Genomic DNA, 19,782 nt, shown 5'->3' with positions numbered 1-19,782 from the left:
TTTCCATTTAATGCAACAGTCACACCTAAAATTCAGAATGGCACATTAGTCTCAAACCCTTTAACATTCAGGTCAATGCTGTACTTCAATTACACTGCAGCATAGAATAGTCCAACTTAGTTGTTGGTGGTCAGAAGTCACTGAATAGATTTCCCATCAGTTTACATCCCATTATAAGCTGGTCCCCCTCCACCTTCAGGCACTACCCAGTTAATGTTCTGACTTGGGTCTTTGATATCACATGTTTTGCAGTGGACACAGTTCTGAGCATTTATCTGCAGCCTTGATCCTTCTCCTGTTTCCAGAGGAATATATTCATAAACTCCTGCAAAGAGCAAAAGAGAGCTATCACTTCACTGAACAGTTTTGCCCCACACGCACGCTCTGCTACTTACTAGCAAGCGTAATGAGGGAAGTGTATTACTAGCCTGATTCAACTGCTGCCTTCCATAGTTACTAATTACTTTGTTAACATATTTTAAGACCTGCACTTGAACTCTCTTCTAGGAGGAGGTTTGGATAAAATGCTTGAAGTAAGTTGTAGGCCAGGTGGACTTTTCCTGAAGTACTTAGTCTTTCATCTTGCAAAAACAGCTCAGATACACATTTTTATGACCTACCTGCTGGACAGAACCTTTGTTCCGGTCCATCGAATACAGCCAGGTTCCTGCTCACAGGGATGCTGTCATCTTTGAGAGTTAAATGAGCAGGCTGGTCATGTTCATGGTTTGTACCACTTAAAGCCACAGATGACAGGAGATCAAAACTGATTTTTCCATCAGGCTTTGGGTATTCAATAGGCGTGCAATCTTTGGCTGGCTTGAGCTGAGCAAAATCTGGTCCTAAATATATTTTTAATAAATAAGTTTCAGTACAGAATGACTGTAATTTGCAGTTACTCAAGAACAACTTAAGCTATTTTAACTTCCCTTATCGTCAGAATGAAGTATTTCATAAAAGGTAGCCTCTTCCATGAGACAAAAAACTATGCCAAGTAGAACAGTGTTTTCATGCCTTCATTTACATTATATGCTAGGTAATACAGAATCACAGAATCATAGAATAGTTTGTGTTGGAAGGGACCTTTTAAGATCATCTAGGCCAACCGGCCTGCAGTGAGCAGGGACATCTTCAACTAGATCAGGTTGCTCAGAGCCCCGTCCAACCTCAACTTGAACACTTCCAGGGGTGGGGCATCTACATATAACAAAGTCTGCTTCAATGCCTTATCATCGATTTCTTTTCTACACTTTTAAGGCCTCACCACATGACCAGGTGTGCTCTAGCTTCAACTAACACCAGAAGAGACTGACATACACATTTAGTATCTTCTTTCAAGAGATAATAAAATTACCTGGATGTTTTAATGTCCATGGTTCCATTCCTCTCAGCAGCCAATAAAATATACCTGTGTAAATCATTCCTCCATACACACCAAGTATGCTATGGCAGGATGGCCGGATGTTTCTAACCGCATACAGCTCTTTCCAGACCCAGGACTTTTTCAGGTTCTCTTCATATTCTTGCACATCAAGTCCTAAGGCAGTACATTACTTGTTAGGTACCTACAGTACATAAAGACTATCCTTGAAATAAAAAATAATTGCTGAATAAAGGCAATTGTTAGTAACAAAGGCAGCAAAATGAGGGTTTTGGAATAGTAAGCTAGGAATATACTAGACAACATATTTCAGCTTCTTGAAGAGATCTGTTTTGTTGGCAGTTACCAACAGATATCTACTGCTCCTTTGTAGCCTCTATTAGATGACCCACAAGCAGCATTAAATTGCCTCAGGCCTCAGCAAAATATAAAGATAACCAGCCAGGTGGCTATACTGGCACCTCTGCGGGGAATCACTTACTAAGAATTGACCGGGAGAGTTTACCTGTAATCCAAGAACCAGATCCAAGAACAACTTTTAATGTTAAGTTCGAAAGCTTTTTCTTTACAAGTTATGCAACCACAAATATTCCTATTTATGAGCTATATTTGACTACAAACTTTTGATTTAAACTCTTTGATTGTATTCTTTACAAATAGTAGACACTGCACACTTGTCACATGACAAGTCCTGCAGTGTAGTTAAAGCCAAGGAACTATCTTAGCAAAAAAAAATTTCTTCAAATGAAAAATTTTCTGAGAGCTTCCCCTTTACTATTCGCCATTTCTACTGTATAGGAATAGATGTTCTACATAGTAAGTTTTACGCCTTGTCTATACATGAAAACATGCTTCAGTCCATATTTGCTGTCTCACATCAGGCTCTGAACAAAGCTTGTTATCCATGCAGAGAGAAGAAAGCGGGCTGTAATATTCTACTGTCTTGACAAAACTGGAAACAGCATATAAAACCTGTCTGTAATCAAACAAGAGTGGCACACTACCCAGTAAGAGCATTTATTGCTCCAGATGGGTTCTAAGCATTTTAACCTGTTATACTAGTTGAAGTTTTAATTGTTCAGCATACCCTCTGTAACAACATGTATTGCATGCTCCAGCTGGACAGAGCTCACTAGGACTGAATCCAGCACTACAGGGGAGAGATTTCTAAAATAATCATCATGTGGCACCTGGGTATAGTGTCCATCTCCAGAATGACTGAAATCCTGATTGGGTTCCCTCTGCACAGTCTTTGTTAACAGGTTTAAGGGAACAACCAAGGCTTAAATAAATCACTACAATGTGGCGATTACTTCAATATGCTTGCATTACATATAACAGGAAATACATGTAGTCTCAAACTGAGAGGACTATAAAATTAAAGACAGAAAAAGAGGACTGCAGGAAAAAAGCTTCCTAACAATTAACAGTGAAGAGCAAACTTGAAAAATCTCACCCTGTTTGCGTAATTTACTCTGTCCCTCTAATTTTTTTCCTCGCTGATTCTGCAGTCTTCCAGTAACTTCTTTTTGAATCATAAAGTGCTAATTTTTAACATATTTGTAGAAACGAAATATATACTATTCTTGCTTATTTATAGAGGAAGCATAAGCTTACTTTTCAGATGCTCCTTAGAGGCATAGCCTTGTTCTAGCAATAGGATCAATACTTAAGAATAACTAAGCAAAACATTATTAATTTCTTTCTTTCTTAAAGCATTTGACAGTATAACTAGTAAATAAACAACAGATTATCTTTTTAATCCGCCACACTCATTTCATGATTCGTTTGCATTTCCAACTAATTCCTTTAGACATCCTGTAGATGATTCTAACTGAACACAATGTAATCACAAATCATGTGATCTTACCTATTGTCTTTGATTGGAGATTTTCATTGATTAACTGGCTAAAGATGGCTTCTGAAGCCAACATGCCACTTTTCATCGCGGTGTGTGTCCCTTTGATCTTAGGGACATTCATGAGTCCAGGACTGCAACCAATTAATAATCCACCTGGGAAGGTGAGTTTGGGTATTGACTGAAGAAGAAACAGAAAGAAAGGTGGTTTGTTTGTCTGTTCTTGTTTTTTAAAGTGAAAATAACATTTTGGACATGAAACTGGCATGAGGCTTGAGCGTCCTTTACATTTTTAGACTTGCATGTGCACCATCTAAAAATACACCAGTCACTCCACTTAGTCAATGAACTTTGGCATAGTAAGCAAATAAGAACACAGACATTGTACTGAGGCTGAGTATAAAATGATGACAGGACAACATTTTCCTTATATCCTCTCTCCAGTTGCTTTATCTGCAACAAGACTGTGCTAATGTCACCCACGAATACCATTTTCCTCCTTCAAGTTTAAGTGAATTCCTTAAAAAAAAAAAAAAAAAAAAAAAAAAAGAAGAGACATTTGTGTTCCCGTTTTCCACACAGTAAGCTGTATGCATCTCATCTCCCACTTTATTTCTCAGTCCTTTTTTTCCACAAATCTTTCCTATGAAACTGCACAGTGCCCTCCATGTCCTGGCCCAGGTCCCACTGGTTTTGGAAGTTGCTCAACAGCCAAATATGTTTTTGGTGCAAAATCATTGCCTTACTCCTGTAAGAAGCATAATGTCATTAAGTACAGTCAACTCACAAACTTAAGACAGCCAGATGATTTGCAAACATCAGGTCTATAGTATTAATATACTATGTTATACACCTATACTAACTAAGGAATACTTCAACTATCAGGATAGTTATTCTCACCCTCATCCAATGAGATTAAGATTTTAGACAGGGAACAGCTTCAAAACATGGATTGACTGAAGCACTTTGAGCAGAAAGCTGTGATCAAATCCTAGGTCTGAAATTGTTGAAGGTAAGTTATGAACATAGCTTTCCCCTGAAAGTCTTTAGAACTGAGCAGTGCTTGTGAATCTATCATCCGCTTTTATTAAAGTTGCCTAAAAGAATTCATTTTTTAATAGCCTAAATAATTTGACCCCAAACCAAGTGGTTTTATTTCATGACAAATGTCCAAAAAATGTTTCAGATTATCTTCAATTCCAAGAGATACAAACTTTTTGTTTCTTCTGTTTGTTCAATTGTTAATCTGTTTACTATTCACCCAGGGCTGGTTATTTTTGAATATGCATATAGTAGTCACTAGAAAAAGTTGTACTACACAGCATTTCCCCTGTGTTTCAGGCAATTTATTTAACCACAGACTTAGTGACTTGGTTTGTAGGAAAAGTAATTTAGGCTGAAAGCACAGCTACAACTTTTAACTTACTTTTCAGTGACAAGAAGTCATAAATTCAGCTACGTAACAGTATTTCAAAGGAATTAAGTATGTAGGATGTCCTCTCTTTTCACAAGACCTTTGGCTGAAATCACATCTATTAGGATGCAATGATGCAGCACTGACATAAGCATAGAAAAGTTTCTTGACTGACCCTGAATTATACAAGAAGATGGTAATCAAGTGCTTTTCTTCTGCAACAACTGTTTCACTTAATAGGTACATAGTGACCAACACACAGTCAAAGTATAAGTGAGAGTAAAGATTAGTCACATCACACAAAAGGTTATGGGTACTGCAGTTTTGTTAGTAATTCTCACTGTTAGTACTATGGCACTCGGTGCTTGTTTTCACAGCCAGCTGAAGGAGAACATCATGCCAGTATGGCACAAGCTCTCCCTGCCCCTGAGATGTAGACTGAAATCCTTTTAACCTTGAGTACTTGAAGAAGCCACCATTCTCTTGGCAGCAAAGAGGCAAAACAAGGCTGGTTTGGAGGAGGGAAGAAGGGGAGACTCCTGCTCCCTGCAAAGTCCTCCCCCCACCAGCAGACAGGGAACCCCGTATTCTCCTCCCCTTAGCTCAGCTCAGGGCTGAAAAATCTGTTAAGTAAGCGAGTCTAATGTTTGACACTTGCATGGGTCATCAATATGAAGGGTTTTTTCCCCCCTGATATTCATAATGCACATTGCTCAACAACAACACCTTTTGTTTTTTCCACAACATTCTTAAATCTTTTCAAAGTTTTTGATAAAATAGAGACAAAACAGAGGTTGCATGGGAATTTCTTCATTTTAAGTGCTTGATTGTGCAATTTTAATAAACTAAATAAGAGCTTTGTACATGTAGTCTATTTAACTCTGCCCCTCCCTTCACATATCCCCCCAAGCTACAAAATCAGGAAAACGTCCAAGAGCACGCTCGCTCTCTCATGCACACCAACTTCGCACCACTGTATGTTAAAGACTAAAGGACACGGTCATAAGGTTATCTATAACAGACAAAAAAATTGAGATTGATGGCAATTTTATACACCTTTTGATGCAATACTATCACCAAAATGAAAACTGGAGCTACAGAACAACTTACATAAGAAAATATTCCTGTACTCCAGTGATGCAAATGAGTCAGACTGCTACAGTTATTAATCAAAGCAACAACATGCAGAAGAGCTAATCTTAAAAATCTTCCTAAGTGACTCATCAAAAAAGCTTTTTTTACTGAAAGCATGTATTAAAAAAAGCCATTTAAAAGTGTGACTTCATGATTAACTAGACAATTCTATCTACAGGAAGTAAAAACAAACACAAAACTAACAAAACCGCTGCTTTTATATTGGGAACAGTGCAAAGTAAGTGACATATTGTTTTAAGTCCAGCAAAGAAGTCGTCCAAAGATTAGGCAGAGATGTGCAAGAGCTGTAGACCTACTGTCTGTATAACACAGACATTGCTTGTGCTAAAAGTGACTTAAAAAATACCATGTTCTTTCAGCCATATGTTTCAAGTAGTATGAGGAGTATGCAACTGAAGTCACAATCTGGCTACTTCTTCAAAGCCAGAAATTCAGTAATGACTATCTCTGATAGAGACACCAGGTGGGAAGAGAAGCTCCTCTTGCATAAAAGTCTAGATTAAAACATCTTGGCATTTTGTATCTTATCTGTGTTAATAATGGACTGACAATGGTTTCTGAAATAAGCTAGTAACGCAGTCGTGTTACAACATGCTGACGTATTTCCACTTGAGAGTGGACAAAGTAATTAACCTGCTGACTCCTTAAATGTGTATCACATGTTTAATCAAGAAATCGCTTCATGAACACACATGACTCAGTCCCAGGCAAGCACACTGGTGTCAAAGCCTAACTCTGAAAGATGCTACTGAAATTCTACTTGTATGGCAAAAGCTGCACAAAGCCACATTTTATACTGAAGAGGAGGTTCAAAAAAGACAGACAAAGTAGTCAGCGAGCAGAGCGGAACGGTCTCACACACAGGCTGCAGATCATGAACACTCAGGCTAGTTTTAAGTTCCAAACTGAAAGGAGCATTTAGAAAGTGGATCTGGGAGTCCAGGACATACAACCATGTCATGTGTTTCAAGATTCCTACATGAGAAGCTAACAGGTTGAAAGGACTTTAGCTGTTAAATATAAATTCTAGACTATTTCTCCTGCAAGTTGTTCCAACTCTTTCAACTGAGCTTAAGTTTTGATGAAGGTTTATATTTATATATTTTTATATTTATATCTATATATCAATATATAATTTTATATATTAATTTATATATATTTTAATATATAAACAATATATAATAATCATATATTTATTTATATTAAAATATATAGAATTTACATATTTAGAAATACATTTTTTTAAATTTAACCTTTTAGACTCCTTAAGGAAACAAAACAAACAAGGTATTCTATCTCCCAAGAAAAAAGAAATTCAAAGTTGAGCATGAAAGATGCCTAAGGTATCTGTACCTGAGGAGGTGAAAACATTTATCTGCCAAGCTACATAACACTTTCAGTACCATCACTGACTTGAGGGTCAAGCACTGGAAAGAAGTTCACTCTGCTAGGATAAACAAGTAATTTGCCCCCCACCCCAAACCACACAGAGTGGTGCTACCCTCTCTTCCGCATGGTTCCAGGCAGAAGAAAGAATTACCTGTAGCTTCTTTGCTGCTGAACACATTTGATTGCAATATAAACTCTACTTCATATTTCATTTAGAAAGTAAAATGACTACGTCAGAAGATTTTTAGTATGACAGAAACTAAGTATAGCAAATCTCAGCAGCCAGTATCCAGCAAGATAATAAGGCTTTTCTGTCCAGCAAAACTTTGGGCCTTATTCATCTTTGTAATAGTTCAGTTGTTTCCCAACAGCACACAACCTGAATCTACAGCACTAAAAACATGGCTATAGAGAACTCAAAGTAAAAAACTTCACGAAAAAGTTACCTGGAAACCACCTTCATTCAACGCTCTGGCACCATAGGCAATCCTTGTTCCACCCTCCAAAGTAGGCTGTACACTAGGATGGTGCTTCCACCTCTGAAACTCCCTAAATGGATTCAAATAGGGATTTTGATAATCTAAACCAACCTTTAAAAAAAAAAAAAAGTGTAACATTAATGAAAATAAGGTATGAAATGTCAAAAGTTTGAAAAGAAAACAATCACATATTACCACATCCACTCTTTAAATCTATTTTATACTAAGTCAACCTCAGGATCTTTCTACTTGGAGAAACTACTGCCAAAAATACATTTTATTAACAGTATAGCAGAAGCAAATCTGAGAATTTGCTGCTATAAGATTGTTCTCTGCCCTACCTGAAACCTGAAGCATGGATAATATGTGATTGCATTGTAATCACCTTCCATCTGTCTTTGAAATAAAAAAGTGAAATTAAATTAAGCATGGAGGATAAGCAAGATAACTTATTTTAAATTTGTGTTTCAAAACCCTTCTGCTCTAGAAAAGCTGGAAGAAGAGGTAAACAATTATTTCTAGTTATGTCGTTGTGCTCATGTATTTTAAACAGTTCTTCACATCATTTAGCGGAGTCAGTTATCATTTCCAATTAGGTGAGACATTGTAATAAAGCACAGGGGAGCAATGACGAAAGCAAAAAATGGGGGAAAAAAGACATTGCCCATTGGCTGAATGCCTAGGATTCTTATCTCATGCATTTGAGAATTTGCTCAAAGATACACTCTGCATTTCCCATCTTTAATATGCTCCCAAAAGAACTTATGTCGCCAAATTTTCTCTTTTGAGAAAGGGATTATTTCTGGTTCCTGTAAGTTTTATTTCAGACAAATAATAAAATACATCATGAGTCAGCAACAAACAGTACCTTGATTTCTCTGGCAGCTCACTGCTTTTACAGCACTGCTTGCATTTACTTTCCTTCCTAGATAAAGCTAATGAACAATATTCAAAATAAGTGCAAGATAATCCTACTACAAGAATCAGCTCAGACTGGCATAGGTGTAAAGTTCAAAGACAAAAAAATGCTTCTATGTTCACACAAAAGTTGATTTTCTCCTATCTGAACTGGAGATAATATGAACATTACTGATTACCATTCTCTGTAAGAATCAAAGCTCTCTACCCTTCTAAAAACAAACAAAATTTGAATGTCTACTGTCCATACTTACTAATTCTAATACTGGAAATCTGCACAGCAGAAGTCTGAGAAAAGCTAACAAGTTTTTTCAATGTTTCTTAGAAAAACAGACAAAAATACAGCTTACACACACACTCTGCAATCCTTCTGAAATATAGGAGACCAAAGGGTCACCGCAATCCTATGCTGCTAAGTCCAGATCGTGTCCCTGACTCTTACAACTTCTGTGTGTAAAGCATGTGCACAGGATAAACAGTGCATGCTTCGTTTAGGACAGTAGGTGCTAGAAAAACATTTCCTACCATTGCTCCTTGCATCACTGGCTGGCAGAATGACAGTCTCTCTAGTGATCTCAATGCTTCTGATAAAGGCAGGAAGAAGCTGCCTGTCCAACTCAGAAAGACAGTTGAAAAAGAGGGCAAGTCGAATGGGGGTGAAGAATGATAAGAACAAACTGAAGATCTCAGAAATGGAAGGGATGCTGCTTGTGGAACTGCAGAGTGCTTCCACTTCATACACTTCTCTCATGAAGTGCATAGGCACTCAAGGTTGACACACGAATGAGGAAACTGAATTGTACAAAGTGCACGTGATTTAGGTATTTCCTTAACTTGCAAAAATTTGCAAGCACAGTTTTGATTAACAGTCTGGTTTTGGCTTTACCAAAATTTGTTTGGTTTGCAAAAAAATGTATTTGTAAGTTTTCCATTTTGCTCTTAATAAAAGACACTGGATTAAAGACAGATTAACATGACAAATTAACCTTCCCTAATAAGAGAATAAACACACTTAAGACTGAGAAAGTACTAAATTTGGTCTATTGCTATTCTTGTGTTTTTATCTTCACATTAAAACAAAGAAAAGAAACTGCATAAAAATGAAGACCAAACAACAACAAGCAAGCATGAAAAAAACAACATCACTTACCACAAATCCAAGAGCAACTAAAGGTTCATGCTCATTTAAGTGATAAAGAAAGGATCCTCCATATGTATGTCTGTCTAAAGGCCAGCCTACAGTATGTTCTACTCTTCCTGGTTTCCATTTCTTTTCATCAATAGTCCATAACTGAAATGAAGATCACAAAAAAAATTACTTTCTATTGCAAAGTAACGTCCTTTCAATAACACAATAAGAGAGAAACACACAATTAAGCATAGAAGAAAATAAATTTACTGCTATGACCGATGCATAAACTCATACAGCAAAATACCAGGTAGTATAATACTTGTTTTGGATTGCCATTTAAGAATTTCCTAATACTTTTCTTTCTTGAAATGTTGTGCGTCAGAAAACGTGACTGAGACTCCAGCACTATATCCGAAATTTTCATTCAAACACAAGACCCTTTATGTTAGTGACTTTGGTAGATACTTCTGCTAAGGAATGCAATGCTTAAATTGACTCCTTTCTTTAAAAACTTTATTTTTTCATATGAATCACTGCAATTTCTTCACAAGTTTTGCAAGGTCAGGCTTAACAATATGTTTGAGTCGATCCAAATATTTGCTGTCAAACAGGCTGTCCTCTCTCTGCTCTCTCCTACACATCTCCAGTACTTGTCTGACCCATGATGAACTCACAGAAGCATCTTCATGCTTCTGCTAGTGACTCAATTCTCTGCTCATTTCACAAAACATCTCTTCACCATGGAGTTATGTGCCAGCTACAGTCTGATGACAGAGGGCAGTTGAGCACCATTAGATCAGCTCAAGCATGGAGGACACATCTACATTAATGTTCCAGCTTAGATTAAGGAACACATTGTTGAACGGGACTCCTGATTCCTCCCACTTACTGTGCTTTGGTTCACATTGTACAGCAGCCATGGAAGGCATGAACTGGATTACTTTTGCATGAAACTAAACTGTCCAGAGGTTAGCCTAAAGCATTCCAGTCATGAAAGGGCACTCAGTCCATGGGACTAGACCAGAAAAAGTCCAAGGTAAAAATAACCCTGAAATTTGCATAGTATGGATATCAGCTCATCAGTACCAACTATTTCACTTTACAGATACATTCCTATTGGACTGTACTATTTTCAAGAGCAGACACAGTCTCATCTGGAAGCAAAAGAATTCTAAAGCAGCTAAACACTACTTTAATGACAATTTAGGTATTAGAAGTTGTAACTAAGACTATATCATACATAGGAACATTTACAGAGTGGTTATTCTCTGCAGAAGTGTAAACTAATTACTTAACAAATATTTTGTAGCTGGAAGCACATCCTTAAAGTAATAAATAAAGAATATGTTATAGTCAAACTCGGAACATATTCTAAAAATAATACAGTTCTTTTTCATGAGTCATATTTCCTGAGTATAAAATATTTCAAAAAGGAAACCTGATCCTTATCCCAATTTTATAAGCCCTGTGAAGGGAATTTTTTGGGGGAAAAAAGGTCATCCAGAAGATGAGAGCATAATTTCAGAGACCATAAGTCATCATCTGGAACAACCCTTTTCTTCCTTATGAATATATAGAAAATCCATAGAAAGGCTTTCCTCCCTCCTCAGGTACTAAAATCCCCTAAAATTAGGCAGCATGAATCCCTCTCTCATTTAGTAAAGGTACTGAAAACAGATTTCACAAATGAATGTAATTTGAAATCAAATTAAGACATTAACAGAGTGGATTCACAGGTACCTCTAATTATAACACATATAGAAGCAGCAGCTGAAACAGAATGAGACACAAGAGTGTCTTCTCTGATCAGCTTCAGAATAGCAAAGATTCTGAAGTCTGAAAGTGTAACTCAAAACCTATCATTCTAACATCTTACATAAATTAGCTTGAAAGCAAACAGAAACTACCTTATAACTTCACAGTATTTTCCTTAACTGTTAAAATTATGCAGGTGATACCTCTTTCAGTCCAATGCCATAGCTCTGGGGTTGACATTTCTCCCTTAGATTGTATTTTTTGTACAGCTGTTTGGCTAGATGGCCATGACAACCTTCAGCGAAGACTGTGACTTTAGCATGGAGTTCCAAGCCTCTTTCAAAGGTAGGCTGCAAAAGTAGAGCATTTCGTCAGTAGTTAGATCTGTGCCACACCAAACTCATGGCAGGAAACTAGAGGACAATAAAGTGATTCTACACTACTTTGTGCTGCTGCCCAGAACCTACAAACCATTGCAAGTTTGTAGGTTCTAGTCCAGGTTTCTTTTCCACCCAACCATGATGCAACCCTGGCAAATCTTGTAAGGGGATTCCAGTAGAGCAACACTACAGTGAATTGCCATTTGTTACTGAGAAAGAGAATCTCTTCCAGATCGGAGGAACATCTGCTCATTCATATGGTGCAAAGAAACCCTGACACAACAAAGAATCTTAACCTATAACTTCACACTTCAATTTTTGCTCACAAAGTCACATCACAATAAAATATTGTTCCCCCTCACACACACATATGACAGAGGCTCTAGCCTCTCTCTCTCTGTCAACAGACACACGGGATCAGAAAAACCTGCATTACCCCTGCCTCCAAAAGAACCCATCACCTCAAAATAAAGTTACTATAATATTATACCAATCTTACATGTTAAAATATACAGTAAAATTAAACTAGCATTAAGTATCATTATAAAAAAAATTCTCATCAAAAATTCCAACAATTAGATTGAGAGTAAGATAAGGGGAATCACCAGACTCACGTATGAGCATGTCACCTCCATATGTGAGCACACTGGACGAGAATATTACTAGATTATGTTTGCAATGTAAGGATAGAAGATTCTAAATACACATAATCTTGCAGGGGAAAAAAGGAAAAAGCTTAATTTGAGACAGAAAGTTTAAGGCTGAAAAACAGTTTTGGATGAAGATATCCAGCAGTACCCAATAAAACCATCTCAAGGTAAGCCAGCATACATCCAGGAGAAGCTTATTGCTTTGGTTTTAAATTGACTCTCAGGTGAAATCTGCTTGTAACTTACTGGTTGGAAACCTCTGAAAAAGGCTAGCAAATGAAAATGTTCCCTCTAGTCTGGAATTACCTTTTACAAGATTTTGCCAATTTTTTTGTATATTCTTTGAATTCCTGATTGTCAACCTGAAAATTAATTAACCTTACAAATTACTAAGAAAACTACAGGGACCTAGAGATTAAAAATATATACTGTCCAATTTGAAGTAGATTTATATAAACCAAACCAATTAATTACAACTCCATATTGTAAATATCAGAAATTCATGAATTTGAAGCATTTCTGTAATGTGCAAAGCTCTATTTCACAGTTAACCTCCTTCTCCAGCCACTACACAAGGATCAATGTGCAACTTTTTACTATGTATTTTTACCACTGGCATTTTTGTTTGATTGGTGCCGACTGCAAGGTGAAACTCTATTCATTAACCACAGTCTATTTGATTAGGCTCTGTACAAACACATTGAAGATATTCTTGCCTTGAAGGTTATACAAACTACTTTTATTTACCTGAACTGTTATATGCTGGAGGTATTATCAGCTGACCTGACAGTTAAAACACTCGAATATTCAAAAAGTTTGCAGTAGTGGCACACGAATTATGTACATTAAAGAACTTAATAGACACACTCTTCCAGAATAAATGGGGGGGGGGGGAAAAAAAATCTAGGTTTTGAGGATGCTTTTAAAAAAAAAAAATCATAGTTCCTTCCCATTTTGAAAAAAAATTATTACCACAGCAAGTTGTATGCATTACTTGTGCCTCCTACTGGAGAAAATACATACCGGAAAATGAGAGAGTATCTATACCCTAAGGGAACAGACAATATTATTTGGGAATATTGTCTGTCTTGTAATTTAGAAACTAAATATTACTAGGAAAATATATTACTTTTCCCTGACACCCATTCCTCCTCCACTGGCTATATTCTCTTAAAAGAAGAATGAGCCTTTTCTTCTCATCCCCTGCCTTAAATGAGAAAAGTAGCCCACACTTTTATGTGAAAGTAAGTACTTCTTCAAAACTCTACGTTACTAGTAAGAAACCTTATAAAAGAAACTAGATATTAAGAAAACACTTGTAGCCAGAATTTCTGTTCCCAGATAATTCTGTGTGAAAGTCATTCTGAGTTATTCTGAGATGCCAAATTCTCCCTACGTACTGCATAGGGAAGTCATGTGCTCACCACAGGTTCTGAATTCCACTAAAAATCAGCTAAAGTCTGACACTTAGGTCAGGGAGTCACCTTCTGGATACAGAAATGTGACCAACCAGCAAAAAGGTATAAAGATTCAGTGTGCACCTTGCCCCAACAAAGTAGACAGAGTGTCAGCAAATGTGACTGCAGTTGTAAGATCAGCCAGAAACACACTCAGGTTGCTAGCTACCAGCTGGACAACAGCTTTCTATTTCCCCTTAGCATCTTTTTTCTAGGAGTTCCTGGAATCCTTTCCTTTGTTTCCTGATTTCACATATGCCAAAGCACCCTTACAATATTGCCTTCAAGTCACCCTCAAACAAACCTCCTTTCTAAGAAAGGCTTTTTCTATAATGTCAGAAGTTTATAACATACTGAGACCAGAAATTTCACGGATAATCCATCCGTTTTATATACGGATAGGGAAGACAGGTACTGAATTTTATACTTTTTCTTAGGCTGCAGCAAGACTACTGATAGTAGTAGAAGCAGATACATCACAATTTCCATAATTAGACCCCTAGCAATGGGGAAGATAGCTACTTACTTTGGGTGCTCCATCCTTTTGAATGCCTACATCATTAGTTGCTATCCCTTTCACGCTACCATCTTCATGAAAAAGAACCTTTGGAAATATTTAAACAAACAGAAAAACATTTTAATAACACGTCATTTTAATCCACTTATTAGAAGTTCTAATGCAGAACTTCTAAGCACTACGTCTTTAATGGTCAAACTTGAAGATTACGTATTTATTAACATACTGTATGATCCACTTGCACTTTTCTGGATTTGAGCCAGGGAATTTAGACACTGAAACACAGTTTTCACAATACGCTTCTGTTAAGAGGAAAGTTGTGAATGTACAAATAATTGGGAGTGGAGTGAAGGGGGTTCCAAAAACACTTTTCATATACATACTGGTGTTATTATTACCTCAGATGCTGCATAGCCTGGATACACCTCAACACCCAAGGCTTCTGCTTGTTCACCTAGCCAACTCACAAAGTGGCCCAGACGTACTATGTAATTTCCATGATTAACCATCGGAAGTCCTAGGCAAAAAAGACGCACACACACAAAACATAGAATGTTAAGCAAAATAACAGAAGTTTTATACATCAGGTGTCATATCTTCTACAGCTACTATCTTCACAGTAACATCACGCATTATCACAGCCATCACCTACATAGACCCTATCACTGTAAGCTATCATTGTTCTACATACGCTTGCTGTACTATCTGTAATCAAAATCATCTGATTCATGGAAAAGTTGAAAAAGACACAGAGAAACATGACTCCCTACCACCTCACTAAACTTTACCTGGAAGAATTGGCACTGGAATTCTAGATTTCTTTGTTAAAATTCCAAACTTGTCTTCAGTTACAGGAGTATTAAGCGGAGCCTACATAAAAAAAAAGAACATGGAATCAGTACTGAGAGTTCTGTTTTTCTAGCCAATCCAACAAAAGCAACAACAAATAAAATAAAACAATTGAACTGGCAGTCAAGTAAAAGTTTAATACCTACTTCTGTAGGAAGGTATCACAAGAGAGAAGGTAAAGTACTTTATCATGACTACTGAGGCACTCACCAGGTAAGAATCAACACAACTACTGAGGTAAAAAAAAATGGAACAGGGCCTGGCAAATCACTGGTATAGTTTGTGCGCAGGCTTGTACTACATCAATATTCTAGACCTTTCTAAAGAAGGCAGCTCAGCTTGCATATTTATCCCAGTAAAACAAAACAACTAGTTGACAGCCCATTTCTTGCAGCTCCCAGGTGAACAGCAGGCAGCTGTTCATTTCTTGCTGTCCTCCCTCCTAAAAGCCTCTCAGGCATTCGTTACACCACTATGTCTGCACAAAAATCAGTGTACTATGCACCATTTCCTGAGACTATGAAGATCTACTCTACAGAAACAAGAAGTCTGACATTGCTAAGACTTGATCATGTTACTGCTTGTGCACAAGAGTTGGATTCCGCACAAATGCACTAAGTGTAGTGCATCCCAGGATGCACCAGACATACTGCATATATGCAGTAAGACTGCTACATAAAAGAGAAAAGGCCACAGCATATCTCTGTAGACATAAAAGTTTAGCTTTGTCAAACTAGAGGAAACAGGCTAAAAAGATTTACCTGTTTTTTTTTGTTTTGTTAGATCAACGTATTTTAAAATGGTATTAAGTACCAATGGTACCAAGGCACTAAGTCACACCAGAATGAGTCAGATATGGTGTTCATTACAAGCTAGGGATTAATTCCAGTGTTTATATGCTCATACATACCCCCCGCTCCTTCCAGTCCGGAAAGAGTTCTTGTAAGGACCTTGGCTCAAGACAAGCACCAGACAGTGTATGCGCACCAATCTGAGAAGCCTTTTCCACCAGACAAACACGTATTTCTTTGCTATGCTCAGCGGCTAACTGTTTCAGCCGAATAGCTGCAGAAAGACCCGCAGGGCCTGCTCCAACAATGACAACATCAGCTTCCTCTGCAAATCTTTCCATGTTTACCCCTTTAATAGAAAAAAAAAAGATAACAATATAAACCGATCTCTAATTACACCCAGCCTCTCTCTCACTAAACCTTGCTCTATGATACTGGCCACTGGGTATCCCAGGAGTATTACTTTGCATAAAAGGAGGCTAAATATTCAATAGACTCCTCACTTCAGTACTTTTAAGAGTGCAGAAGGACATTAGCATCCCAGTATAAAATTAGCTCTTTTTAAGTTGTAAGGAGATATACCATAAAAACCTATACTCAATCTCTATACACCATAAATAGGTATCACCTTAGGACGTTAAACTTAAGAGCCCAATCGGCTAGCTGTATCAAAGACACTCAGTGAAACTCTAGGTAAGGCAGAAAGAAAAGAAAAAAGGCCCTTAGTCAGAACATGTGACTTTATTTTACACTAATTAATCAGTGCCTTTTATGGAATTGAAGCCATTAAAATTGCTGAATGTAGAGACTGGAATGTCCAGGCATATACATTAATCTTCTTTTCTCACAAACACTCATGGTAAGAACAACTGAAAGAATCCAACAGATACACACCTGACAGAATTAAATCTTGTTGTGATAGTCACTAAAGCAAAAGCTGCTTATATATTTGCTTTAAATAACTAGGATCAAGTTTAATCTGATCCCATTTTATAGCACTAACGACACCCATTGTGAGATAGCAACCACAAAATTTAATTAATATTAGTACTATATTTAGGAGTAGAGAATTTCTGTAAAAAGAAAAAAATCAGCAACACATTTCAGTGTCTTTAAAACTGAGCAATAAGTTAAATAAATGAATAAGCTTTTAAAGAGTGTATTTTTTCACTTACCTTCCCATCGTTTGTCTTTGTCCCGAGGATGAATTGTATAATGCGTAGTTATGCGAGGCACAGAGGCAGTAGATGCACATCTCGCGATATGCAGTGGTGGAAGGCAGTCTCTCTTTATCAACTTTATAGCATGAAAGCACTGTCGTGCTACAAAAACAAGAAACAAATTTGTCAAATCAGTAATTTTCCAAATTTTTTGACTTTTCAGAGACATAAGTGGCACAACAAATGTAACAGCCCCCACCCCCAAGATTATCAGGTGATGTGAAGATGAGGAACCATAAACATAGATTTTTAAATTTTCAAGTTAGGAATGCGCTGCATAATTTTATATGGGGGAAAAACAAAATAAAAAGAGTAAAAAGCTTGCCCTTCAAGCATTCTTCACAAAATACCACTCAATACCTTGGACAGACATTTCTGACAGCTGGTGTAAGATAACATGCATGTACACAGGTGAAACACATTTTAAGTTCCTATTCCATTTTGAACTTCAAAAGATTTATTGTAGACTTCATTAAAAGTGATCAAACAACTGCAGAGATAGGACATGCAATTTCATCCCTTCTGACATCTCAACACATGTTGAGACACACAGTTTGGGCTACTGATACTAGACAGTTCATCTAAATGTAATGGTCTACAATAAAAGCTCAGACTTAAACCCAAGTATACTTTAGCCAACTGTATCTAGGAACAGTAGATACAGTTAAACTTTACCTTTGCTGTGATACATTACATTAATTGTTGCAAGAACAAATTAAAATTTCTTCTTAAGCAAATGTAACAAATGAAAGTTTAAAATGATCAGAATAACAGCCCTTATGAACAGAGTCCTACATGTTGCATTCTTGTTCTAGTTTTCCTCTTTCACAAAAAAAATTATGAAGATATGTGCGATCTGTACTCAGAAAATTAGTATGGTTAGCACCAAAACTAGTTATAGTTAAAAGGTCTGAGAACTAATGCACCTTGGCAAGTATTTTTCCTTCCTTTAAGGATTCCCCTTCCCTAATATCAGGGGTGAAGAAGCAGTAGAGTATTTCTGCAAAACTACATAAGTAAAATCACCAACATCCTACAACTGAAATGTTTTGTTGAGAACGGTGATTGGCAAGGTCAGCACCAACATCCTCCATTATAACTCTGCATGGTGACAGTCAGGACACTAGCCTCTATATGCAAGGTAGTAAGTATTATCTACGTTGGTGTCTTAACAGCAATTTTGTACCTAACTAACATAACCTAAAAGCTATTATCACACCATCTCATGACTCTTAATCATCCTTTACTTGCAACCAGGCAGGATCTGAGAACAAGCAGTGTATTTTTTAAGCATGACAACAACTACACCTATACATAGATATTAAAACATGACACCTTAACTTATTTTTCGAGATACTTTTATTTGAGCAGAACTGATGGTACTATGAATTACATACTACAGTTATTTCACACACATGCGAGAGAAGGGAAATTCAGCTCAGAATACGCCTGACAATTACAAAGGGAGGCCCAAACACTGCACAGGCAGATTCTTCCCAGCGAGTGAACTGAACTCGTGCTACCACGCTACCGAGAGTTTACAGCCTCGGTAACGTCATGTGAAACGTCTGCACGAAGCATCGCATGCAATCTCCAAAAAGAAACGTTACTCTCCCGCAGCTCTTTAGTAACTGCTGTCAGCATGCTGCCTCTACGATTATTTCGTCAGTAAGGGGACACATGCAACTGCTTTATTTTATCCTTTAAAACGGGTAACACCTAGTATCACTCCAAATAAACCTTACACCGTTTATGCACGACGTTACAGAAAAATAAAAGACGCTACTAACACACAGGTCAGACTCGGCCAGCGCTCACGCACAGCTCTGCCCTCCCCTTCAGAAGCACCATCAGGCGGAGAGAGGCCGCGGCGGGGGCGGGGGGCACGGCCGGGCCACCGCTGACACCAACCGCCGCTCGGCGGCCCCGCCCGCAGGACCCTCCGCCGCGGCCCTACTCCCGGCCCAGCGGCCACTCCGGCGCGCCGCGACCGCGACCTTTGCTCTCCTTCCGCGCCGCGCCAGCCGCCGGCCCTGCCCAGCCGAGCGGCGGCCGCCCCAGCCCCGTCCCCTCCGGACGGTCAGACGCCCCGGAGCGAGACGACGCGTTACCTCGGCTGGAGGACGGGCAGCGAGAGAGCAGCATGGCGGCGGCCACGACCCCCTCGGCGCCCTCCGCTGCCCGCGACCGCCCTGCGCACGCCCCACGCCAGCCCCTAGCCACGCCACGCCTGCGCACTCGGGGTGCCGGTCCCTCCCCTTTCCACTGGCGGGACTACAGCTCCCAGAATTCCCAGCGGCAAAACCCGTCCCAGCTTCCCTCGCGGGACAAGGGCTCGAGCCGGTACGAACGCACTCGCTCATCTAACATTTAAATACAATACGCTCGGGGGAAGCAGGGCGGTGCGTCGAACCGCCTGCGGGGCAGGCTGCTGTCT

At 38.4% G+C, this 19,782-nt stretch overlaps 1 protein-coding gene across 1 annotated transcript; it reads right to left on the bottom strand.

Annotated features, from left to right (window-relative positions):
• Positions 1–161: 161 nt before the first annotated feature.
• On the bottom strand, positions 162–19,490 carry ETFDH (electron transfer flavoprotein dehydrogenase; the record flags this gene model as incomplete). The annotated part of the gene is made up of 13 exons (XM_081999066.1): positions 162–325; positions 621–842; positions 1,355–1,537; positions 3,252–3,420; positions 7,644–7,787; positions 9,745–9,885; positions 11,685–11,831; positions 14,495–14,572; positions 14,884–15,002; positions 15,274–15,355; positions 16,245–16,474; positions 17,301–17,447; positions 19,457–19,490. The coding sequence occupies 13 exons, from the start codon at positions 19,488–19,490 to the stop codon at positions 162–164; spliced, it is 1,860 nt and encodes a 619-aa protein (XP_081855192.1).
• Between the last annotated feature and the right edge of the window lie 292 nt (positions 19,491–19,782).

This window comes from Phaethon aethereus, assembly GCF_964289735.1.
Source record: "Phaethon aethereus genome assembly, chromosome: 4".
NCBI lineage: Eukaryota > Metazoa > Chordata > Aves > Phaethontiformes > Phaethontidae > Phaethon > Phaethon aethereus.
This window is presented reverse-complemented; position numbering and strand designations above follow the sequence as displayed.